Source organism: Podarcis cretensis (genome assembly GCF_951804945.1).
Source record: "Podarcis cretensis genome assembly, chromosome: 1".
Taxonomy (NCBI): domain Eukaryota; kingdom Metazoa; phylum Chordata; class Lepidosauria; order Squamata; family Lacertidae; genus Podarcis; species Podarcis cretensis.
The window spans coordinates 127,542,005-127,566,945 of NC_137170.1; the positions used below are offsets into that span (position 1 = coordinate 127,542,005).

At 43.5% G+C, this 24,941-nt stretch overlaps 2 protein-coding genes across 11 annotated transcripts in view; both read right to left on the bottom strand.

Annotated features, from left to right (window-relative positions):
• PGAP1 (post-GPI attachment to proteins inositol deacylase 1) overlaps positions 1–13,201 on the bottom strand; it is a 63,658-nt gene extending 50,457 nt beyond the window's left edge. Inside the window, exon 1 of the mRNA XM_079977285.1 lies at positions 12,987–13,201. Within this exon, the coding sequence (XP_079833411.1) occupies positions 12,987–13,139 (153 nt within the window). The 5' untranslated portion in view covers positions 13,140–13,201. The remainder of the gene's footprint in view (positions 1–12,986) is intronic.
• A 7,575-nt stretch (positions 13,202–20,776) lies between these two features.
• Positions 20,777–24,941, bottom strand: part of ANKRD44 (ankyrin repeat domain 44) — a 150,071-nt gene continuing 145,906 nt past the window's right edge. For 8 of the 10 annotated variants that reach the window (XM_079976878.1, XM_079976874.1, XM_079976872.1 and 5 more), the window contains one exon: positions 20,777–23,749. In XM_079976878.1, the coding sequence (XP_079833004.1) occupies positions 23,481–23,749 (269 nt within the window). In that variant the 3' untranslated portion in view covers positions 20,777–23,480. The remainder of the gene's footprint in view (positions 23,750–24,941) is intronic. The other 2 variants (XM_079976871.1, XM_079976879.1) reach the window with 1 other exon arrangement.

Here is a 24,941-nt window from a genome sequence, read left to right on the forward strand (position 1 = left end):
TTGCCTAGTGAAGGGTTCAGCAACCTTTTTCAGCCGTGGACCGGTCCAGCGTCCTCAGAACATGTGGTGGGCCGGGCTATATTTTTTTTTGGGGGGGGGGGTGAACAAATTCCTATGCCCCACAAATAACCCAGAGATGCATTTTAAATAAAATGACACATTCTACTCATGTAAAAACACAATGATTCCCGGACCGTCCACAGGCCGGATTTAGAAGGCGATTGGGCCGCATCCGGCCCCCCCGGCCTTAGGTTGCCTACCCCTGGCCGAGTGTCAGAACAACTCGCTTACGAATCACAGCCCTGACTTCATTCATTGCTTAAAAATACTGCCAAGGGAAGCAGCCAGGCTTGCTCATTTCACAGAAATCACTTAGAAGGGTATCTGCACATTTTGCTCCATAACATGGTTTCTAGGAGGGCTAGAAACTTACTTTTAAAAAAATGAAAGTTCAGAGTAAGACTCCTGCCTGGGGATGCCAACAAAAGCTTTCTCAGGCACCTTGGTGCCTGCCACGTTGGTGACCCCTGGGTTTAGCTGTACACATTCTTACATGTGCTTAAACAGAGTTGGGTTTATTTCTGCCCTGGCCAGGGAACCACTATATGGCATTTTGCCTTTGTACGGAAGGGTAATTTCTAATAACACTCACACACCCCACTCAATCCTTCTGCTAGGCAAGCAAGTCATTAACAGAATTCAAGGTCACATTCCAGCCAAGCTAAAGCAATCATGGAGGGTGCAAATACGTGTGTGGGGGGGGGGTGGCTCGGGAGAGATCCAGACCCTGAGGTTTCTCAGCCCTGCTCTAGTGACACATCTGAGCACAATAAGTGCAGCATACCAAATATAAGCAATAAATTATTATGGAGAAAGCCATAATTTTTTATTTTTTATTTTGGGGGGGGGGGGGGAATCCAAGCCTGAAAGATGTAAAAGTAAAGCAACTAAATTCTGTTCCCCAATTGCACAGATGATGCTGTGCATTGGCCCACCTGGCTTGCCAAACCAGGAACTGCCAGGTCAGCCCTCAGGTTCTGCAGTTTACTTTCAGTTCTGCACTGCAATCAGGAAAGCTGCTGCATGTTTTCGTTTCCTCCATAACAGTTTTACGTTGAAGTTGTTTTGTTATGCATCTCGTTTTTGGCCTCCTTTCATGATGCTTTTCGGGTAAAAGCCCAATATGCTTGGCATATGCACTACTCCTTCTTTATCTCTTAGCCTATTTTTCAAATAAAATATTAAGTATCAGATGCGGAAGTAGCAGACATGGAAACCAAATGGGACAATCTGAACCTCGCGGTGGCTTGTTTGTCTTGAAAAAGGGCAGGTGGGTAAGTTATTATATTTGAAAGCCAATAAATATAGCCGAAGTACCATAGGGTTTTTGCTTATTTTCTTTAAAGGTAAAGGTAAAGGTACCCCTGCCCGTATGGGCCAGTCTTGACAGACTCTGGGGTTGTGCGCCCATCTCACTTAAGAGGCCAGGGGCCAGCGCTGTCCGGAGACACTTCCGGGTCACGTGGCCAGCGTGACATCGCTGCTCTGGCGAGCCAGAGTCGCACACGGAAACGCCGTTTACCTTCCCACTGGTAAGCGGTCCTTATTTATCTACTTGCACCCGGAGGTGCTTTCGAACTGCTAGGTTGGCAGGCGCTGGGACCGAGCAGCGGGAGCGCACCCCGCCGCAGGGATTCGAACCGCCGACCTTTCGATCGGCAAGCCCTAGGCGCTGAGGCTTTAACCCACAGCGCCACCTGCGTCCTTAGCTATCATTAAATTTATACCCCAGAATTTCAGGAATAGGAGCTCTCAGGGCACCTTCCAAAGTAAACAAATCAATACAATCAATAAAAAAGACATAAGTGGAAAAACCAAATCAGCCAGTCAAGGAGAGTTACACATTCCAATTAAAAAGTAGTCAGGGAAAATAAGTTCTTTTCCAGGTCATGGAAAAAATGTAAGGGCATTCCAGAAGCAATGTGCCATTATATTTAAAAAGCCCTTTCTTTGGTCACTACCCATCACACTTCAGAAGATGTGGGCACCCAGAAGAAAGACTCAGATAATTACCTTTGTTTGAGGTGGACCAATAAACACCTGGATCTTAGACATTGTAAGGTTTTAACAGATTTAAGTAGTTCTAGCTAGAATTCCTTTAAAAGGTAGCAACTAGAGCTACAATACAATACTAACCCCACCTACTCTAGGAACCAACGCCACTTCTGAGAATATATGGTTAGGATTTCACTATAAGACAAACACCTTTCATATCTAGTTACAGATAGGTAGCCGTGTTGGTCTGCCATAGTCAAAACAAAATAAAAAAATTCCTTCCAGTAGCACCTTAAAGACCAACTAAGTTAGTTTTTGGTATGAGCTTTCGTGTGCATGCACACTTCTTCACACCTTTCATATCTGTCCCACCCAAGGCTAAAACAGACATGTACAGCGAACATGCACCAGTATAGTACAAGAATTCCTGGTACAGTAAAGGAAGGAGACCTTATTTCCACTTCAAATCCTCTCAATGCATCTTAGCAGTTACTTAGATATTAGAGTAAGAACTGTGTTCTAAATACAGCAGTGTAACTGTTGCTGTTTGGTCATGTTTACAGATGGCAAGGACATGTGTGCGTATATACATATAACACATCCATATGTGCAAGATCAGATCAGGAACAAAACAACACCTATGGATTAATCTTTCACTGGACAGTTACATTGATGTTCTAAACAATTTGATTTCTCTGTTTTTTAGAGTACAGTTTTGCTACTTTTTATGATAGCGGTACCTATGGTTGAAATAAGAAGAAAAAGGAATCAATTAGGCTGGGGTTTGCTTATTTGTGTGTGGTCTACCTTTTTGATTTGTTAGAATCTTCATGGTTAACCAATGTGTTTTAAATGCAAGAGGTGTTGTCAGGATATCTTAAGCTATAGCATGTGTTATGTGCATAGCCGTCAGCCGTCCCTTATTTGGCGGGTAAGTCCCTTATCCCAGCACTGTGTCCCACTGCTGTCCCTTATTGATGGTGTCCCTGAAATTTCCCGGGTTTCAAAGGAAGCAGCTCCTCTCCCTCCCTCCCCACCGGCTAGGGAGGAGGGAGGCTCCAACTGTGTTGCTTGGCTGCGTTGCTCACCCAATAAGGAGTCTAAGAACAACTGGGGGGTGGAGCCTGCATGCCTTGTGCCGATCAAATCGGCCGCGTTGCTTGGGGACTCGCCTTTGCTCAGCGCTTCCCAGTGGAGGGTTGACGGTGGTTTTCCTTGCTGCATCCCCTTTGCCGGGTTGCTGCGCTGTAGGAACCACCGCTTGAGGTTTTGTTTGGCTGCTGGCTGGGCTTTCTGCCTTTGGCTCGGAGGGGCTCAGAAATTGAACATACATGTGCTCTGAAAATCTCTTATTTTGGCTGCTGATCCCTTATTTTCGAGGCTGCTGGTCCCTTATTTTCAAATCTGTAAGATGACAGCTATGGTTAAATGATCTTGAATGCGCACTCTTGGTTAAGAACTGTGGTTCAGCTTGTCCAGCATTCTTTGTGAGAAACTCAGAAACTGGTCAGTAGCCAACCATTAGATTGTGCCTAATCTTCTGCCCACCTCTGGCTTAGATAACCTGTCGTGGCCTTGTAATTCTATCTTGAGTCTTAGGAGCCTAGCCAGATATACCTCATTTCTTCTGGCTAAAACGCTTACGTTACTCTTAACTCTCTGCAGAACATCTCAAGAATCACATTGCTTTTTCCCATGCAAACGTGTCCAGAAACTTACTTTGGAGTTCCTTCCTGAGGTCTCCCTGCAGCGGGAATCACAGTTGGCAGCTACCCAAGAAGCCCCTCTCAGCCGTGACCCCTAAATTCTATAATAGCTTTCAATTTGGGGTACACCTGGCTGGGCCATTACTGCTTGCCTTCAGGTGAACAGCCGACAGTGCAATTTCAGGGACCTTTGTTAGAATTTTGTCATTAACTTGGGTGACTGCTGTTGCTAACATTTCAGTCTCTTTTAGCTTTGTTTTTACCACTATTTTACCACTTTGATTGGAAGCCTCCTTGAATATTTTTGTAGAAAGGTGGGGTAGAAATGAGTACAGTGGTACCTCGGGTTAAGTACTTAATTCGTTCCGGAGGTCCGTTCTCAACCTGAAACTGTTCTTAACCTGAAGCACCACTTTAGCTAATGGGGCTTCCCACTGCTGCCGAGCCGCCGGAGCACGATTTCTGTTCTCATCCTGTAGCAAAGTTCTTAACCCGAGGTAGTATTTCTGGGTTAGCAGAGTCTCTAACCTGAAGCGTATGTAACCTGAAGCGTATGTAACCTGAGGTACCACCGTATATGCTTAAGTTCTCCACCAAATGAATCACTTTTCAGAAGCCACAAAAGTATAAACAGGGGTGGTTTAGTTTGGAAAGGTTTCTCAACCCTTTTGAACCTGTCCCTCACCTACAATTCTGCTATTTTCTAGGGATTGCTCCCCAGAATACAGAATACAGCCTGCTGCTGCATGTGATGCCCTGCAGAGCGTTAACAGAAAGCTGTACAGGATCTTTCTGGCCTCATCCTAAACTAGCTATGAACAGCAGCTCTTTTTCTTCCCCAAACGAGTGAGAGTCCATTGGCAAGTGAGATACAATCAACTCAGGTCTTGGCTAGGAAGGAAGGAAGGAATCATTGTCCCATGCCTCCCAAGGGGGCTTACTTTATGAATCAATGGTTTAAAGCATGAGCTATGCACTGGAATCCCAGTTCAGCTTTCAACTGAGTGCCTTGTCTAAGCTCACACAATTTTCTTCCAGACTCTAGCCTTGTATGGAGAATATTTGCCTACCTTACAAAGCGATTAGGAAGATATGAAGTGGTTTATGCTTCACAAAGCAGATAAGGATTGGCAAGTTATGAAACTTGAACAATATCTATATGAATACTAATGATAATTTACCAATTAATGCAAAATAAGAAATTTCAATCCATTACTATGCGTTTTTATTTGAGTATGGTCAGATTTGCTTAAAAGATAACTGTACTGAATGTTCAGGATTGTCAGATTCAATTTATAATTGTTCTGATGTAAATGAAATTAGACACTTCGGCTTTTGAGATATCAGTAGTATTCCCCTTTTGTAGCATTGTGTATTTTTGTACAGCCTAATCACCTGAATGGTTTTGTTTAATGAAGATAAGCTCTCCAGCAATTAGCCTTTACAGTTATACCCTTGATAAAAGCTTTATACTTTCAAAGCACTACAAAACAGGGGGGAGGTCCCAGCTTTAAGATTATGAGCAAAGTCTACCATTTATTTCATGCCACAAGATTAGACTGATTAAATAACTTGCTAAATCATAATCACATAAAATGGAGAACAGCCGATAGGCAAATGGATTTTTTAAAAAAACAACAACAAACCAAGCTGTTCTGGGATGTGCAATAAGCAGCCAGGTACAGCGGCATAAAACAAAAGAAAATATTCCTGATTTAAGAATCGTTATATATCATAGAGCCAGTTTACACATTCTTATGGGTGCCTACAAATATATTTGGGAGGGGAAGTATGACTTATATGGGGGTGGCTGTTGTTTTTAGCTGAGGCCCTAAGAGGTGTCCTGAAGGTTTTGGGTATACCAGTAGATATATATTATGGCCCTAAATTGTGTTAATTAGATCCAGTTTTAGATAGGATTGTTGAAGGGATGTATGGCTGAATCGGGATTGGTTGGTGTTTGGCATGTATTACATGGGGCACAACAGGAATTTACCCACCTACCCTCCCCACCGCCCCACATAAGTAGACCAATGTTGTTTTAGGTTGCATTGCTTTTCTGTTTCGTATCCTTTTTTACAATATTTTACAGGAGGCTGATCGCTGAAGAATTGGTGCTTTTGAATTATGGTGCTGGAGGAGACTCTTGAGAGTCCCATGGACTGCAAGAAGATAAAACCTCTCCATTCTTAGGGAAATCAGCCCTGAGTGCTCACTAGAAGGACAGATCCTGAAGCTGAGGCTCCAATACTTTGGCCACCTGATGAGAATAGAAGACTCCCTGGAAAGGACCCTGATGTTGGGAAAGATGGAGGGCACAAGGAGAAGGGGACAACAGAGGACGAGATGGTTGGATAGTGTCTTCGAAGCTACAAACATGAGTCTGACCAAAGTGCGGGAGGCAGTGGAAGACAGAAGTGCCTGGCGTGCTCTGGTCCATGGAGTCACGAAGAGTCGGACACGACTAAACGACTAAACAACAACAACAAACAGGATGTCAAACTGATAAAATTTTACTTTTGAATTATGGTTGCTTTAAAACACAAATTAGTGTTGAACGCCAAGAGTATTTTGAATATAATGACGGGACTACTTTTAGGCTACTGAATGGGAAGAATGTAAAGCCTATAACTGAGGTAAGATTTTATAGCATAAGCTTCTCATGAGAAATGAATTAGAATTTCGCAAGAGGAAAATTTGGAGAAAATCGTGAACTATCTTTTAAGACAATTTGCAGCACTCCATTCTTTGGATCTACACTGAAGGTTGCAACACATTAAATATGAATTGGATAATCTACGTTCTGCTAGAGCTGAATTTACTCTGGTATTTTTGCACCACAGCTATTGGGAGAGTGGACAGAGGCAGGGTAAAATTTTGTCTTATTGCTTAAAGCAAAGAAAAAAACCAGAATGTTATTCCTTTGATTATTGGTGGGTATAATATAGTATAGACAACATCAAAAGAAATAAATTTACATTTCTCAAAGTATTATTCTAAATTAAGGTTAAGGATCCTATGAGCTGTGACGTTGAATTTTCTCCCTCCTGCAGCTGGTTCTCCATCAGTTGTTAGATTTCTCAAAATGAAATTCTCACAAAACCACTACAGGTCAAAGAAATTAGGGATGTTACTTATGACGTCCGGGAAAGCCCCTGGACAAGATGGTTATTCTGTACAAGACATATTTGTATTTGTTAGACCCTAGGCTTCTCAGGTTTTAGGAGCTTCTGACTTAGATACTCGGCTAACCTCAATGTAGGATAGTCTTATTTCTTTATTTCTGAGAAGTTGCGATAGATAGCATTCCAGCGCCCATGTGCTGAGCAGGACTTGCCCAGTAAACTTTTGGGGGGCAAGGCCCACTTGGAGTGCCAGCTCCAGAAGGTAAGGATGCTTGCTTGGGGGCAATTAGAGTATACACGATTTTGCATATACCTGTCATTGCAGCACAGGATGTGATCCTATTGCACACCTAAAAGAAGTTGTAACAATTTTTCCCCTCCAACCCAACAACTGGGCTCAGCAAAATCACAGCAATGTGAAAGTTAAGGATCAGCCCTTTCTATATTAAAACAGCTGTTATCTTTTACTTTATTTCAGTTCATCCACTATTTGAAGGGTTTTAGGAATGCAGAGATAAAGACCAATACGCTTAAATCATCAGATAACCAGTCCCCACTCCCCTCCATTTCCAACATGCAGCAAATACAGTATTTATAGTTGGCACTCCCACACCCATTGCACATGAAACCTAGCTATTATCGCACTGAATATCCTGAGGATAAAACAGATTTCAACACCCAAATTGCAACCCAAGTCAGGTGCAGAAAACTGTGTGGGTGTCCTTTCTCAAGCCTATTAAAATTCTCATGGTTCTCCCTACTCTGTGCTGAAGCTGGTTCCCTGCCCCCGAATCCTTATTGAAACAGAGGTATGTAAGCAGACAGAATGGAAACCTAACGCACATCCGAGAAACAATCAGCACTCCAGAATAAACTGGCGGCTGAAATAAAATGGGTGACCTCTTGTGCCTAATATGACCCAATTAATAGAAGATTGCTGTGGAGGAGAAAATGTTGGCAGGTTCAGCTTTTCTCGTGCTTGCCATGTTACGCAATAACAAGTTGCAAAATTCTCTCTTTTCAAGGTTCAGGAGTACTATCCTCTGCAGCAACTGTCTCCATTGGGTAGATCTTGGTCCACAAATGGGAGCATGATCTTACCTACAACAGGTCGGATTGCTAGCACCACAGCCATTTTCTGAAGACCGAAGGGGGAAAGGCCAGCAGAAAGAGTGACTGGGAGAGATGGGCTGATCTAGATATTAATGAACAATGGTCTTGTTTCCACATAACGGAAAGTCAGGATTTTTGAGACAGAACAGCACGCTAATTCAGGATGCCTGATGGCTTGTGATTTGCTCCTCTGCTGGAGCAAGCAACAAGATATTCGAACCGGAATCACAGTTTGCTTCTCCCCAACAAAACGCAACGAGGAAGTCGACAGGAAGGCTGCTCACTTGCTAACCATTGTCTGCTAGGGAGAAACAAAGCACAATCTCAGTTTGCGTGTAACACCAAGTCAAGGCTTCGTGGCTCACTGCTCCTGCCTGCACTAAAGAAAGGGGGAAAGAGCAAAGCAGAAGCAATCAAGGAGAGAGCACTTAGCACACAGCTGATAAGCCATTAACCGTAGTTTATCGCTGTGTGCAAACTGGCACAATATTTTACCATGGCTTTGTATCATAATTTATAGACCACTCTACATTATACAACGGCTACCAGCCGGGCAGCTATGTTCTACCTTCACGGTCAGAGGCAATATAACTCTGTATACCAAGTTTCTGGGAATCACAAGTGGGGAGAGTGCTGTTACACTTAGCTTCTGCTTACAGACTTCCCAGAGGCATCCGTTTGGCTGCTGTGAGACATAGCTGTCATCTTACAGATTTGAAAATAAGGGACCAGCAGCCTCGAAAATAAGGGATTTTCCCAGCACAGGTATGTTCAACTTCTGAGCCCCTCCGAGCCAAAGGCAGAAAGCCCAGCCAGCAGCCAAACGAAGCCTCAAGCGGTGGTTCCCACAGCGCAGCACCCCGGCAAAGGGAATGCAGCAAGGAAAACCACCATCACCTCTCCGCTGGGAAGCGCTGAGCAAAGGCAAGTCCCCAGGCAACGCGGCCGATTTGATCGGCACAAGGCATGCAAGCTCCACCCCCCAGTCGTTCTTAGACTCCTTATTGGGTGAGCAACACAGCCAAGCAACACAGTTGGAGCCTCCCTCCTCCCTAGCCGGCAGGGAGGGAGGGAAAAGAGCTGCTTCCTTTGAAACCTAGGAAATTTAAGGGACATCATCAATAAGGGACAGCAGCGGGACACGGCGCTCGGATAAGGGACTTTCCCACCAAATAAGGGACGGTTGACAGCTATGGTCTACAGTGACAATGCTGGATCAAGGAGCACCCTTCAAGGAATTCACAAGAAGTGCAGGTAACTGACCAATTTCCCAAACCTGGAATCCACTCACCCACAGGGGGGCCCTTGTCTATATATGATTCAGTTTCAGTTTGTTGGCTCTCATTCAGTCCAGTATGGGTCCAGACCCTGGTTCAGGACCTGCACAGCATCTCCAGATTCAGATATCGCAGAGTTGTGTGTCGTTAGTGTACAGACAACACTGTGCTTCACATTTCCTAAGTGGCTTCATATAGTTGTTAAATTGCAATGCCGTGTAGCACTAACCATCAGCAGCAGATCTCAGGATCCACCTGGGTGTGAAAAAATGTGATCGTTTTGAGCGATGCCAGCACTGGAAAAGCCTGTTGTACCAGAAGTAGAATGCTGGAGTACACTCTGGGAGCAAAGAATATGCTTTTAGCAACATTCATACCTTTAAGAACCCTGCAGCCTCACAATCAAGGAAGCTACAAAGCGGTAAATACAGCATTCAGTTTCTGGTTGGAGAGATGGCAGGGTTCAATAAAACCTTGGAGACATGTTGTCTGGGAACTGTGGCAGGTAGAGCCTGTTGTCTTTTCACAGACCGAAGCAATTTGTTGGAGACAACTCCATGTGTTGAATTGAACAACCTTGGAACAGGTTACACAGGTGAATTTTGGTAAAAAAAACCCCAAAAACCATCCAAACCACACTCCAAACAGAGTAGATGGACACACACTTCTGTGCAAAATGAGAAGGCCCCATTTATGTTTACTTTGAAGTTCCACTGAGTTCAATGAAACTTACAAGCAAGAGTTTTCAGGGATGTAGCCTTGCAGTGCAATTTGAGACACCCTTTGAAGAAAATCCCTAACACACCTATGAATGTGGTGGATGGTTGGTGGAAAGACACAAGGAAGGGAAGACACAAGGAAGGGAAGATCTCCCAGGGTGAGAGACTGGGAGGGTCCACCACTTTCTGTACGTGACACTGGTTAACAGCTACCTTTGAGAGAGGACTCTGTTTTCTCTTTCTTTCTTGGTTCTTGTTTTCATTTTAGATTAGTTTCTTTTATATTATTGTATTATAAAAAGCTTTAATAAAATATTATGAAGAAGAGAAAAATATCAGCGGGTTTAGCACCCCGGAATCAAGACTGGCAAGCATGTTCAGGACTCCAACCTGAATGTGTGTTTCGGGCTGCGATCCAACACATGCATCCTAGGGAAGAAGTCCCCACTGAAATCAATGGAGCTCACTTCTGAACAGTCATGTCTGGGATTGTGGCAACTGAGACCATACCAAATCAAGGAGAGGATATATTGGAAGTGAGGAATAAAAAGAAAGGCGTGCCATAAAAACGCAAGGTTAATATATAGCCAGTAGCATCTTAGTACTTCTCATGATAAGAATCAAAGAATTGTAGAGCTGGAAGGAATCCCAAGGGTCATCTAGTCCAACCCCCTGAAATGCAGGAATCTCAACTAGAAAGAATAATGGAATTGAATGAAAATGACCCTGGTGGGCTGTGACTTGAACTGGCTATCTTTTGCCTGCCCTCAAATAGGCTGCTTCAATAGGAGTATTGCATCTAGATCAAGGGAAGTAATAGTGCCACTGTATGCTGCTCTGGTCAGACCTCACCTGGAGTACTGTGTCCAGTTCTGGGCACCACAGTTCAAGAAGGACACTGACAAACTGGAACGTGTCCAGAGGAGGGCAACCAAAATGGTCAAAGGCCTGGAAACGATGCCTTATGAGGAACGGCTAAGGGAGCTGGGCATGTTTAGCCTGGAGAAGAGGAGGTTAAGGGGTGATATGATAGCCATGTTCAAATATACAAAAGGATGTCACATAGAGGAGGGAGAAAGGTTGTTTTCTGCTGCTCCAGAGAAGCGGACACGGAGCAATGGTTCCAAACTACAAGAAAGAAGATTCCACCTAAACATTAGGAAGAACTTCCTGACAGTAAGAGCTGTTTGACAGTGGAATTTGCTGCCAAGGAGTGTGGTGGAGTCTCCTTCTTTGGAGGTCTTTAAGCAGAGGCTTGACAATCATATGTCAGGAGTGCTCTGATGGTGTTTCCTGCTTGGCAGGGGGTTGGACTCGATGGCCCTTGTGGTCTCTTCCAACTCTATGATTCTATGAAATTATCTTGTAGACTGTACTTGGTAACCAAATCTGCATGTGTTGACCTTTATGCAACATGTGAGGAACTCAAGATATGCCTGAATGCCTTTCAGGACATGAGGCTGGAACCAGACTTGTACCAAGGTCGCCAGAGCTCATCATGAAGGGCCCCCTGTCATATTTCAGTTAGGTCCATCTTTATACTTGTGCTATGATCTGCAGAGATAAACCATACAATAACTTCAGATTGACACACCCACCCACACCCCTGTTGACAGTTCCCTTTGATGTTATTGAACATGATTCATGTTCCTTGCACAAAAATGCAAGAAGGGTGATATACAGACAGTGGCATCTTAGTACTTCTCATAACAATTATAAGAATAATAATAGGGAAGGCACACCAAAAAATGGAAAAAGGTTGACGTATAGACAGCAGAGTGTTAAAGGTAAAGGTAAAGGTACCCCTGCCCGTACGGGCCAGTCTTGACAGACTCTGGGGTTGTGCGCCCATCTCACTTAAGAGGCCAGGGGCCAGCGCTGTCCGGAGACACTTCCGGGTCACGTGGCCAGCGTGACATCGCTGCTCTGGCGAGCCAGAGCCGCACACGGAAACGCCGTTTACCTTCCCGCTGGTAAGCGGTCCCTATTTATCTACTTGCACCCGGAGGTGCTTTCGAACTGCTAGGTTGGCAGGCGCTGGGACCGAGCAGCGGGAGCGCACCCCGCTGCAGGGATTCGAACCGCCGACCTTTCGATCGGCAAGTCCTAGGCGCTGAGGCTTTAACCCACAGCGCCACCTGCGTCCCCGAGCAGAGTGTTAGTGCTTCTCAAAATCATAATAATAAGATGTGCCCCCCAAATGCAGCAAGGTTGGTATACAGACAGTGGCATCTTAGTACTACTACTACTACTAATAATAATATTAATAATAGGAAAGGCACGGCAAAAAATGGAAAAAGTTGATTTACAGACAGTGGGATCTTAGTGCTGCTAATAATAATAATAATAGGAAAGGCACACCAGAAAATGGAAAAAAGTTGATATAAAGACAGTGACATCTCATTGCTTCTCAAAATCATAATAATAAGGTGTGCCCCCTAAATGCAGGAAGGCTGGTATGCAGACAGTGGAATCTTAGTACGTACTTCTCTCACACGAACAGAGAGGGAAGTGCATGCTTACAAATTTTTTATTATTATTATTATTATTATTATTATTATTATTATTATTAATCTCACTCTGGGCTGGCTTACAGTCCATATGCGAACATAGTAACGCATCAAACATTAAAAAGCTCCCGACACAGTGGGGGGCTGCCTTTTAAAAAGTCAGATTGTTTCTTTTGCCCAGTTCTCCGCCCCAGAGCGGCTGAGGAAACGCAGCCAGATGGGCGGGCGGGGGGTATAAATAACAAAATTAATAAATAATAATAGTAGTAGTAGTAATAATAATAATTGTGGAAGCAGGGGGGTGGAAGGCGTCAAGCGAGGTCCTGCCTCCCCTCCTCCCCCCCCCCCGCCTTGAAACCGTCCAGGGTCTTGTTCCTGGCGAAGCACCGGCCGCCCTTTCTGAGGAGAAGGCGACTCCCCCCCCCAAAAAAAAACACCCCCGCTAACCGGCCCGCCGCTCCCTCTCCGACCGGCCCCTCACCAAATACTCGGGGTACTCGAACATGTAGGTCATGCTGCACCGGTTTTCCTCGTACTGGAAGAGCACGTCCCGGACGCCCAGCAGGACGAGCGCCGCCAGAGCCCCGTAGAAGACCGCCGCGGCTCCGGGGACCTTGCCCGCCTCCAGCCACATGCCGCCCCCCGCCGCCGCCGCGTCTCCGCTCGCCGGGTCTCCCTCCGCTTCCTCTCCCCCGGTTCGCCTCACTGGGCTACACACAGACGCCCCGCGTGGGGGCGGGGCCAAGCTCTTTGGGGCGGGGCCAGGGGCGGGGCCGGCTTCGAAGCGTAAAGGAGAAAAGCGTGGGTGGACCCGTCGCCATGTTTGGAAGGTCGGATGAGGGCCGAGGGGCCGGCTTAGGCGCCATGTTGGGATTCCCGGAGGGCTGGCAATACTGGGTGGGGGGGGGGGAAGGAGAGAGAGCTACTTGGCAGGGTCGGCGTTTAAAGGGGCCGCGCTTATATATATATTCCGCCAGCATAAGAAGATAATAGTAATAGTTTCTTTTTTTTTTTCCTTTTTAATTACCTTTACTGCATTTTTAAAAGAATTACAAAGAAAGCATAAATTAAACATGACCTCCAAACATCCGAAAATGAAAAAGGAAAAATGAGGGGGGGGGGGGGAGAAAATTGATAAATAATAAGGAAAAACGAAAAAGAATTAGTCAAGTACATAAAATTGTTCAAAGGACACAAACACTAATTTGAATATTCTATACAGCAGGTTCTCAGGTTTTTAATCCTTCTTTTCTTTCCGGTCACTATTTCTGCTGCGGAAAACTAGTTTGGATCCCTATTATATTAGCTGACTTCCCTCTCTCTCTTTGTGGCTTCGATGCTTCTCTTTAACAAATATTCTGTATTCATTTTTTTAAATCTGTTTTTTCCATTATATCCATTAAAAGGTAAGGGGACCCCTGACCATTAGGTCCGGTCGTGACCGACTCTGGGGTTGCGGCGCTCATCTCGCTTTATTGGCCGAGGGAGCCGGCGTACAGATTCCAGGTCATGAGGCCAGCATGACTAAGCCGCTTCTGGCGAACCATAGTGTACGGAAACACTGTTTACCTTCCTGCTGGAGCGGTACCTACTGTATTTTTCGCTTCATAGGGCGCACCTGACCATAGGGCGCACCTAGTTTTCAGAGTAAAATCTCTCACTGCCTCCATTTCTTCCCCTTCTATTTGCCAGGAGGTGATGGGACCAGTAGCCATGATCTTCGTTTTTTGATGTTGAGCTTCAGACAGGCCTAGACAGCATCTTGAGAAGTAGAGACATCACCTTGCCAACAAAGGTCCGTATAGTTAAAGCTATGGTTTTCCCAGTAGTGATGTATGGAAGTGAGAGCTGGACCATAAAGAAGGCTGATCGCCGAAGAATTGATGCTTTTGAATTATGGTGCTGGAGGAGACTCTTGAGAGTCCCATGGACTGCAAGAAGATCAAACCTCTCCATTCTGAAGGAAATCAGCCCTGAGTGCTCACTGGAAGGACAGATCGTGAAGCTGAGGCTCCAGTACTTTGGCCACCTCATGAGAAGAGAAGACTCCCTGGAGAAGACCCTGATGTTGGGAAAGATGGAGGGCACAAGGAGAAGGGGGCGACAGAGGACGAGATGGTTGGATAGTGTTTTCGAGGTTAGCAGCATGAGTCTGACCAAGCTGCGGGGGGCAGTGGAGGACAGGAGTGCCTGGCGTTCTCTGGTCCATGGGGTCACGAAGAGTCGGACACGACTAAACGACTAAACAAAGTTTTCAGAGGGGGAAATCAAGGGGGAAAATATGATCCCCCCCCCAGCTCTGGGAGCAGCGGACAGGCCTTCCCCCTGCTTTTGCGGGAGGTGGGGGAATTCCCCCATCTCCAGCGAAAGCCCACAGGAGCCGCGCACCCTTTAAGGAGTGCAGAGCTCCTGCGGGCTTTTCTACGAGGAGGGAGAAGGGACTGACGCGGCCAGTCAGTCCCTTGTCCCCCCTCGGGGAAAAGCCCCCGAGAGTGGCACGCTCTTTAAAGGGTGCGCAGCTCCTGCGGGCTTTTCTACGAGGTGGGGGAATTCCCCACCCCGCTGCCCTGCAGAGGCTTTGCGCAGCTAACCCCAAGCTAGAACAGCGATACGAAGCGCTCTGCAGAGCTCCGTCTCCCCGTTCTGGCTTTGGGCTTAGCCGCACAGCCTGCATTCGCTCTATAGGACGCACACACATTTCCCCTTAATTTTTGGAGGGGAAAAAGTGCGTCCTATACAGCGAAAAATACGGTATTTATCTACTTGCACTTTGACGTGCTTTCGAACTGCTAGGTTGGCAGGAGCAGGGACCAAACAACAGGAGCTCACCCCGTCGCGGGGATTCGAACCGCCGACCTCCTGATTGGCAGGTCCTAGGCTCTGTGGTTTAACCCACAGTGCCACCCGCGTCCCATGCCCTACCCTAAACATTTTCAGTCTAACATGTACTTATTTGCCTGCTTTTACACAATTCTGCCAATGCCAATGCATTAAGATTTTCAGGAGACACTCTGTTCTGCATCCCACTTCCATCCAAGGTTAAATCAATGATTATGAGGAGCAGGACATTCTGTAGACCATGAAAATTCCCTTCTTCATTTGGTCCCCTTCAGCTCAGCACGTAAGGACAGTTGTTCTTCTATATGTTTTGGATTTTTAATTGAATGCCTTGGTAGATTTTGAGTTTTGAGTTTTCAGATTGCTGTTTTATTATCGAGGGTATGTATTTTATGTAAATAAATATCCTAATTTAGATGTGCTTTTATTATTAATCATTATTGGTTCCATAGAACACTGATGATTTTATCATAATGATAGTTCATGCTTTTTAATTATGTTTTCACACATTTTGATTGTGCTTATATAAATACATTTTTATTTGTTGTCTAGCAGTCTTTAATCCTGGGATTGGATCAGCATTTTCCTGCTTAATTTTATGTGTGCATGTTTATAGAAACCTGAAAATATGCAGAAGTACTAACAAATGGACTCAAGCTTTGCCATGATACTCGTACCATTTAGTTGTAAAAATATCCATCTGAATCAAGCTATTCAGTTACAACTAACACAGCATTCAGTAGCTGAAAAAGATATTGAACTGTGCCTAGGGTCTAAATTGATCTCTTATACCCATTTTGTGCAACCATGTCATTTAATTACATAGTTATGTCACTGAAGTTCAGTTTATGTTTAAAAAAAAATAACCAGCAACAAACACACTGAAACCATTCAACAATATTTCATATTGTTTATTACAAACAGTTCTTACAAAATGTAACACTGGCACCAGATTCATATCACCATGGTTTGTAAAGATATATTGCACATGCTAAAAGCATAGAATATGAAGACAAAACTACAAAAAACATTAGATATTGGCTTTTTAAATATTTATATCACTGCATTACAACCATGTATAATTGTATTTTATACACACTCAAGATTGTCACCATTTTAAAACACCCTTCTCAATAACACTAACCTAAGGTTTGTTTTGTGTAATAAGAAAGTGTTTGCAGCACTGCAGAAAGTTATGCACAATTTCTATACAAATTTAGCATATTAATTCCCATGTTTAACACAAGATTTAAAAAAGAAACATTCAAAGAAAGGTTTGAAATGAAAATGTACATGTATTATATTGCTTCAGTATCACTCAAATGAAAGACAAGTCACAAAACATACCAGCATACACAAATATAAAAAGGCACTCTAAAAAGTTTCTTAGATGATAAAAACCCAAACACATTGTCAAGTTTCTGAACAAGAGTAGACAAGAAATTGAGTTTAAGCATTTGATTCATAGTTCAGTACAGCAGATGTTTGCTGCGGAAAAGTACCAAAACATAATGTGGTGCCCTTTTAGTAGTGATAAAAACCAAACCAAACCCTGAGCTAGTTCATCTTACAATTGAAACAATAGAGACCAGCAAGCGGTAAGTGCCATGCAATATAACCCTGCAGTTGAAGTTTCACAAGAATTAAATACTAGTTGTCAACACAGAAATGTGGGCATTGAAGGGGACGCATGCATTACTACTCACAATCAAGTTCATGCTTCTCAGTCATAAACACATTTAATTGAAAGCAAGTCCCACCAATTTCAATGGAACAGACAGAGCGCTTAGCCTCTGACAGATTTAGCAAATAAAAAAACCAGATCAAACCTGATCTTACCTATAGTTTAAATACAGTACCTTGTCTGCTACAAAACAGTATTGCCATTCAGATTAGAGAATAGTTAACAGTGTAATCCGCATCGCACTGAAGTTGATTGCCAGTATCTCGCTTATATTTTTCTTTAAATGGCTGTGGATTGCACTGTTCTTTTACACTTTAATGGTACACTATCAAAAATATTGGGTCTAATTTAAAACATTGTCTTTCCAATAGGCTTGGAATTAGCGGTAGGGGAGAAAGGCATCTGGGGTAGAAAGACAGCCCACTGGGTTCTCCAAGGCTGGATCTATACTGATTGTAAAAACGGTAAAAAAAGAAACGTTACGTAGCTCTCAATGGAATTTTACATTGATGGTTTTACATTGCTCTACAGAGCCCTCTGGTGGCCACACGCTTATAACGCATCTATAATGTTTTAAATTGACCAGCGTAGATTGGTCCCATGCTGGAGAAGACGAAACCCCAGAGAACATTGCGGAGCTAGATATAAGGCAGTGTCTTAGGTTCCTAATATGCAGCCAAGACCTAAACACATGAACTTAGAAGCAAGTTCCACTTGGTTCAGCGGGGCTTACTTCCATGTAAGGATGCAAAGGGTTGCAGCCGAAAAGGCAATCCTGCAAGTACCATATTTTTCGCTCTATAGGACGCACCCGACCATAGGACGCACCTTGTTTTAGAGGGGGAGAACAAGAAAAAAAAAAATTCTCCCCCTCTCTGCTCAGCGCCCATTCAGCGAAGCGGCAGGAGAAACGGAGCCCCTTCCATTTCTCCTCCCACTTGGCTGGAGGGGCGCTGCGCAGCTCTCCCTCTCTGCTGAAGCCAGGAGAGTCTTGTTCTCCCGGCTTCAGCAAAAGGAACCTGAAACCTGCGGAGTGCAGCGGGAACTCATGCTGTGCTCCGAGGGCTTCAGGCAGCTATTCCTGAAGCCTGGAGAGCGAGAGGGGTCGGTGCGCACTGACCCCTCTCGCTCTCCAGGCTTCAGCGAAAGCAATGCGAAGCCTCCGGAGCGCTGAGGGAGCGCTCCCTCTGCACTTTGGAGGCTTCGCGTTGCTATCGCTGAAGCCAAGGAGCCTGCATTCGCTCCATAGGACGCACACACATTTCCCCTTAATTTTTGGAGGGGGAAAAGTGCGTCCTATAGTGCAAAAAATACGGTACTTCCAGCTGCTGTCAGTAAACAGTGGGATGGCATCTAGTGCTGCCAGACTTCTGTTTGTATAAGGGGGCTTCTCCTTCCTCTGCTCCCGCTGCACAACCTTAGGATCTGTTCCAGAGGATTGGGATGCCCTCTACAGCAGATCTGGAGGGCACATGGGAGAAGGAGGAGAAGTCGGCTCACACAAAGTTGGATTTCACACCTCGATGCTCTAAAGAAGAAATAAAGAAGAGTAAATATTCTATCTGCTGTAAAGCAATACCACACCCCTGCTCTTTAAACAAGTGATCAGCCTAGAAATAAGAAGAAGCAGGTATGCGGTTTCTGCTCAGTTCTACGCAGACACCTTTCATTTTAAGTGCTCCAAGTATCAGTTATTTCTGTTCAGCAATATACTAGAATGTTGTTGTTTTTTCGGTTATAAAAAGTTACAGTACTGAGAGGGAAAACTCATGGTTTAGATGCTCAGTTTTCCCAGTGCGGCTGACCCAGAAAGAAAGAAGGAAACAGGAATCTTTAAAAAAGAGGTTTTTGCATTTCAGTTTTAAAGGGTTGGAAATGTTCCATTTTACAATCACCACCGATCTGATCCATAATAGCTGGTAAAAATACAGTACATTGGATTACTGATTGTTTGTCTTTCACTGGCACTAAATTATATTTCTGTTCTACTCGGGCCCTACTCTGACAATGCATATTTTAATTAGGTAATTTCTAAGGAGTAAGATTGCTCTAGTACCTATGCGCTAATTTACAGGGAGGCCCAGTGTCCCTTTTGTTCTGGAGGATAAACCTTATTTTATTTTATTTGTTCTTTTTTATGTGTATTGTTTGATGGAATAAGTTTGATGCAATATGTTAGATTGAGGTGCATTTTTATATCTACTTTGTATTTCTGTATGTATTGAGGCCTATGGCTCTGAGCAGTAAACATTCTTACCACTCATTAAAAAGGGATTTTCAGACATGACTTACGGAATATTGTTAGTATAATAATAATAATAATAAATTTTTATTTATACCCCGCCCTTCCCGGTTCAGAAAACCGGGCTTAGGGCGGCTAACAACAAATTTAAAACACTTACTTGATGCAACAAAAAACAGAATAAAATACAGTATAAAACGTGAATAACAATAAATTCAGAATTCAAAAATCAATTTAGGGGGAAAATCCATCCAATAAACATTAGATGGGCTAGCTGGCTAAATTAGTCCTATCTGGGCCAGCAAGGAGACCAGGGGAGAATTAGCTGTGGGATCCCAGACTGGGTAATTTTCATAAAAAGGGGAAGGGGAGGGAAGGGGAATAAAAAATCAGGCTAAGTTCAAATTGAAAGCCAGGTGAAATAGCTCTGTCTTACAGGCCCTGCAGAAGGAAGTTAAATCCTGCAGGGCCCTGGTCTCATGGAACAGAGCATTCCACCAGGTCGGAGCCATCACTGAGAAGGCCCTGGCCCTGGTGGAGGATAATCTGACTTCCTTGGGGCCCAGGACCTCTAAAACTATGATTATTCATGGACCTTAAGATCCTCTGCGGGGCATACCAGGAGAGGCGGTCCCGTAAATACGAGGGCCCTAAGTAGGTAATCAGTGGCCTCCCAGTCTATATGATGCTCCTTTGTTTTATTCCCTTAACAAAATTTCTTTACCACCCGATTGTGGCAAAACCTCTGAGTTTTTCGCCATGCCTGTTACAGGATCTGATGTAGTACAGTCTCAAGTCCTTCCAGACAAAACAGACTAAGATGCATGGTCAGCGTAGACAGAAATTATTAGAGCCTCACATTAGCCTGTTCCCTTTCGGCACAACCTCCCAGTAGTATCACACATCTACCAGAACTGTTCTGCTCAAAGAAAGCTTGGAAGGTTGTTGTTTTCCATAAAAGCAGGAGCTCTAATTGCTGACTACTTGGTCAGCCTGTGAACTTGCAGGTAGATTATTCCTTGTCGAGCCTAACAGTGAGGGTTATGAATCATCCTGTGTCGGTTTTCTTTGGATGTTATTGGAGACCAGACCTGTAACTGGGGGAGAGCTCTCACACTACATTTCCTACTGCAGAAGTACACACAGTGGTACCTCAGGTTACATACACTTCAGGTTACATACGCTTCAGGTTACAGACTCCGCTAACCCAGAAATAGTGCTTCAGGTTAAGAACTTTGCTTCAGGATGAGAACAGAAATCGTGCTCCGGCGGAGCGGCAGCAGCAGGAGGCCCCATTAGCTAAAGTGGTGCTTCAGGTTAAGAACAGTTTCAGCTTAAGTACGGACCTCCGGAACAAATTAAGTACTTAACCTGAGGTACCACTGTATTAGGATGGGGAACCTGCTGGCATAAGTGGCCCGTGGCAACATAAATAATGTTCTGGGTGCTGTGGCCCTCAGTACCATCTGATCCTAGAGAAAGGAAGCCTCTTTTTTTCCTTAAAAAAAAAAGGAAAAAAGCATAAGTTCTCCAGCTAACAAGGTTCTTCAGCTAACTGCACTTCCAGGAATGTGGGCTGGAGAAACAGGTAAGACTTCCGAAGAAGCCAGGAGGAGGAAAGACAGGCAGGAGTTCTTAGGCAGGAGCCTAGGGAGAAGATAAGAGGAAGACAGCTCAAAACCAGGACAAGGACTAAGGAGAAGAAAACATGTCCCCCTTAGTCCTAGCCACTCAACACCCATTTTTCATGCTCTGCACACGTAGCATGAAACCCTCCAGCTTCTGAAGGAATACGGAGCGCAGGAAGAGAAGATGAGGAAAGGCAGGAATGAGTGAAAGAGGGCCGAGGAAAGGAGGTGGTGGAAAGAGGCTGGCTGCAAGCTAGGGATGATGGGAGTTGTAGTCAAAAAACAGCTAGAAACCCTGATCTGAAGCAACGATGGGGGACCTTTTCCAGACCAAGGGTTACATTCCCCTCTGGGCAACTTCCCAAGGGGAGGTCATATACCTGCAGTGAGCAAGGCCAGAAGCAAAAGTGGGAGGAGCCAGGAATGCAAATATTACCTTTTAATGGTAGCTTACGTTTCTACACATAGGGTGCAAGTAGGGCCAGCAAATTGTACAGCCCAGGGAGAAGGGATGAGAAGGTATAGCCTGGGGTGAGTCTCAAGGGCAGGATGGAGGCGGTTGCAAGGCCACATATAGTCCCTGGGCCTGAGGTTTTCCACCCCAGACCCAAAATATAACTTGTTTTCATGAGAACCTCCTGGTTCCTTAGTCTTCAAATTGGTATGAGATGTGGAACACCATTTCCTCACCGGGAAAACCAATACACTATAGACTTTTTTAAATGCAGACCCCTCTACTCTGGCATCCAATTCTACTGCATCATGCAATATACACCTCCATTCCCCAAGCCATACTGGGCACAAACAGAGCTTTGCTTTCACATTTCACCCAGCTTGCTATATGAGAACCAAAAAACAAAAAACTCAGTAGCTAGGCTTGCCTATATGTATAGCTAATAAGACATAAAAAAAACTAAAAAAAAAAAAAGAGGAACAAACCATGGTCTTTTTTTTCTGGGCACTTGTTTCATTTCAAATAAATATAAACACATTTAACATTAAAAGTATGAACATTTTCTAGTCTGGAAAAATAAACTGTGATCAACACATCATCCATCAGTTACAAATGTCAAAATGTCTACTAGAAATTTGTGTCTTAAAGTGTACAATACAGCCAAAGAAGACTCTTTAATTACATAAAAGACTTTTGTGTGCACGTGTGATTAGAAAAGTTATTTGAATTTTCACTTGCATTATTAAAAAAATAATACATCTTCCCATTTAAGATACTGAAGCCTTTTGGTCCTCGTGGTATAGCTGGTTAGTTCTTTGTATTTTAAGAGTCTCAGTCTTCTTTCCGTACATCTTTCTCAGGCGAGGAACAGGGTCCATTTGACCTAGAAACTTTGGCAGAAGGAGTAGATATTCGTAATGCAGATGTTTAATAAGAAAGCTGATGTCAGCAGGCCTTTTTAATATATTGCAATTGCCTTATGTAGTTCCAGATGATTGGCTTTTTTTTTTTTTTACTTTGCCTGTTTTGGTTTTATCTGCTGTGTATAGCTTAAGCACAGTAATAGTAATTAGAGACAACAGCAACATGATGTAGCCCAGATGTTGCAGAATTTTAAAACCAGAAAATGCTCAAGATAAAAAAAAATACAACTTATAAACACTAAAGTAAAGGGGGGGGATAATTCATTTTGGCAAACAACAAACATTTAGGTGCATTATAAATGTATAGCTGATTTTTCTCAAACATATCATTGCCTTGACAGCACAGGCAACACATTTCCAGGGATTCTTAACTGCGAAGTGCAAATAGCCAAGCAAGATTGTGCCAAATAATGAAAAAGGAAGGCAAATAATGTCTGCTTTACCGATAATCTCTTTGCTGCGGGTGGATATGTGCAATGACTGAGGCAAGCAAGATTTGGTCCTAAAACTTTCAAATTGCAAATGAAATTGTGGCTGAAGTCTTTTAAAAGTGCCTTTTGTGTACTTAAGTGCTTAATACATCTAATGTAGAATTTAGAAGTTTTAATTTCCGTAGAAAGTGGTGATACTGGCAGTGCAGTGCTTGCAAACAACAAACGAAACGAAAAAAACAACCTGTGGCTTTATCTTTGGTTTGTATAACAAAGATATCTAAAAACGAAGGCTAGATAACTATAGGTAATAAAAGTGAAGAGAGATGGAGAGTTTCTTCCCATGATCTAGAAATACTGTACTGGAAAAAAATGTCTTCATATTAGCAGTATACCCTAGCTAACACCGTGATATGTACACAACAGTTCCCCTGTTTACTTGTGCTGTCAAAAGGAATAGGGCAGCTTTCGCTTTCTGCATACAATAGGAGGTAGAGACTTCCACAGGAGTCACGAGGACCTATGGAAAGCAGGACAGCTGGAAGGAGCAGAACATTAACATGAATGCATTTCAATAAAAACCAGTTTTCTTAAAGGCTCTGTTTAACGGCAACTGTAAGCCTTCCGTTGCCTAACTGTACTCATTCCAGTCAAAAGTGAAGGTCAACTGTAATTCTGGGATTCATTGTCCTTTTTTATTCTTTTTTTATTTTTAAAGGAGAATACCAACTTAGATCCCAAATGCAACTGAGGAAAAGGGCATTGAATGCCGAAGTCAAAATGTTTCCGAATCAGAATCGTTTTCATTGTATCCATTTTCTGCTCCTACATCGTTACTTAAGGGTTTGCTATAGGAGTCAATGGCGCTGCTCGCATTTGAGCTATTGCAGAGGTGAGTCCTGCTCAAATTGTCTTTTTTAAAAGAAACGAAGTTGAGAGCCGTCATTGTACTGGAAGGAGAAAAAGGCATCATGGTAGCCAAAATGAGTGCCAGGCAGTCAGCCACGTCTTTGTTAGGAGCGCAAGCCAGGGCTGGCGTATGACCTGGGCACAAATGCAGACAAAGCAATGGTTAGTACTGGGGAACTACGAAAAGAAGACCTGAGCATTCCTCAGATACATCTCCAGATGGGTTTATAGCCTGGAGATGTATGTTTAGTCACAAATCACAGCAGGCAAGGCAGTGTTACACTTTGAAATTAGGCATGCTGGGGACGTACACAATTCACAAAGAGGTTTTAAGCTAATCTCATTACAAGCAATTTTATTTTTTTAAAAAAGAAAAACAGCAGGCAACTTACAGCCTCCACGAAAATGAAATAAACACAGGTGAACCAACATTCCACGAGGACAATATAAATTGAAAGCAACTTTAATGCATCAAACGTATTTAGCCTCAAATATCATGTGAGTTAACTCTCATTCTGAGAACAATGACTTTCATTCCAAAGCAACTGCGTAATGATATTTGACTGTTTTAGAATCATAGAGGCATTTATTTTTATGGGCAAATAATTTCAGAAAGTAAGTCGTTTGAGAGGAATGGATGGATGATTAATTCTAGGCTATTTACACTGCCATTAAGCAAACAGTATTTTCATTAAGGAAGATTGCAAAACTTATTGAAATACACAGTAAATGTAACATAGGCCCTACTGAAGCCTACATGGAACCCATTGCACAGAATCCAAATACTTAATCTCAACTAGAGCTGAGTAATTTTAAACAAAATGTGATAAGAGCTGGATCTCTTTGTACTCAAGCAGATTATTATTGTGTTGTAAAGTGTAGAAACAATACAATAATAAACTGCTTATATACATTGTGAACCAGGCTTTGGTATATGCTGATGAATTCTTCATGAAAATAATTCAACTTTCTAGTTTTTAAACCCTGTGATGCAATGGAGAGAGTTTTCTGCCAGCAAAAATGTCATCCTTTACAGTTCACGGTTATGTTTGGTGGGCTGTGGGCAAGCATTATCTACATGACGAGAATGCTGCACAAGTTTTTAGGGAGCTTGGCTGTGGTCCTCCCCACAACAAGACTATATAAAGGTTTTTAATTAAGCCAATGAATTTAAAATCCCAGGACCAATGGTACATGAACCTCCATAGATTGAGCAAGAATTATCCATTCATACAGGGCACCTATTGGTGCTCTACTTATCTTTTGGGAATGTTCTAAAATACACTTTTTTTTAACACTTTCTGCTCTTAATTAAGGAAATTACAAG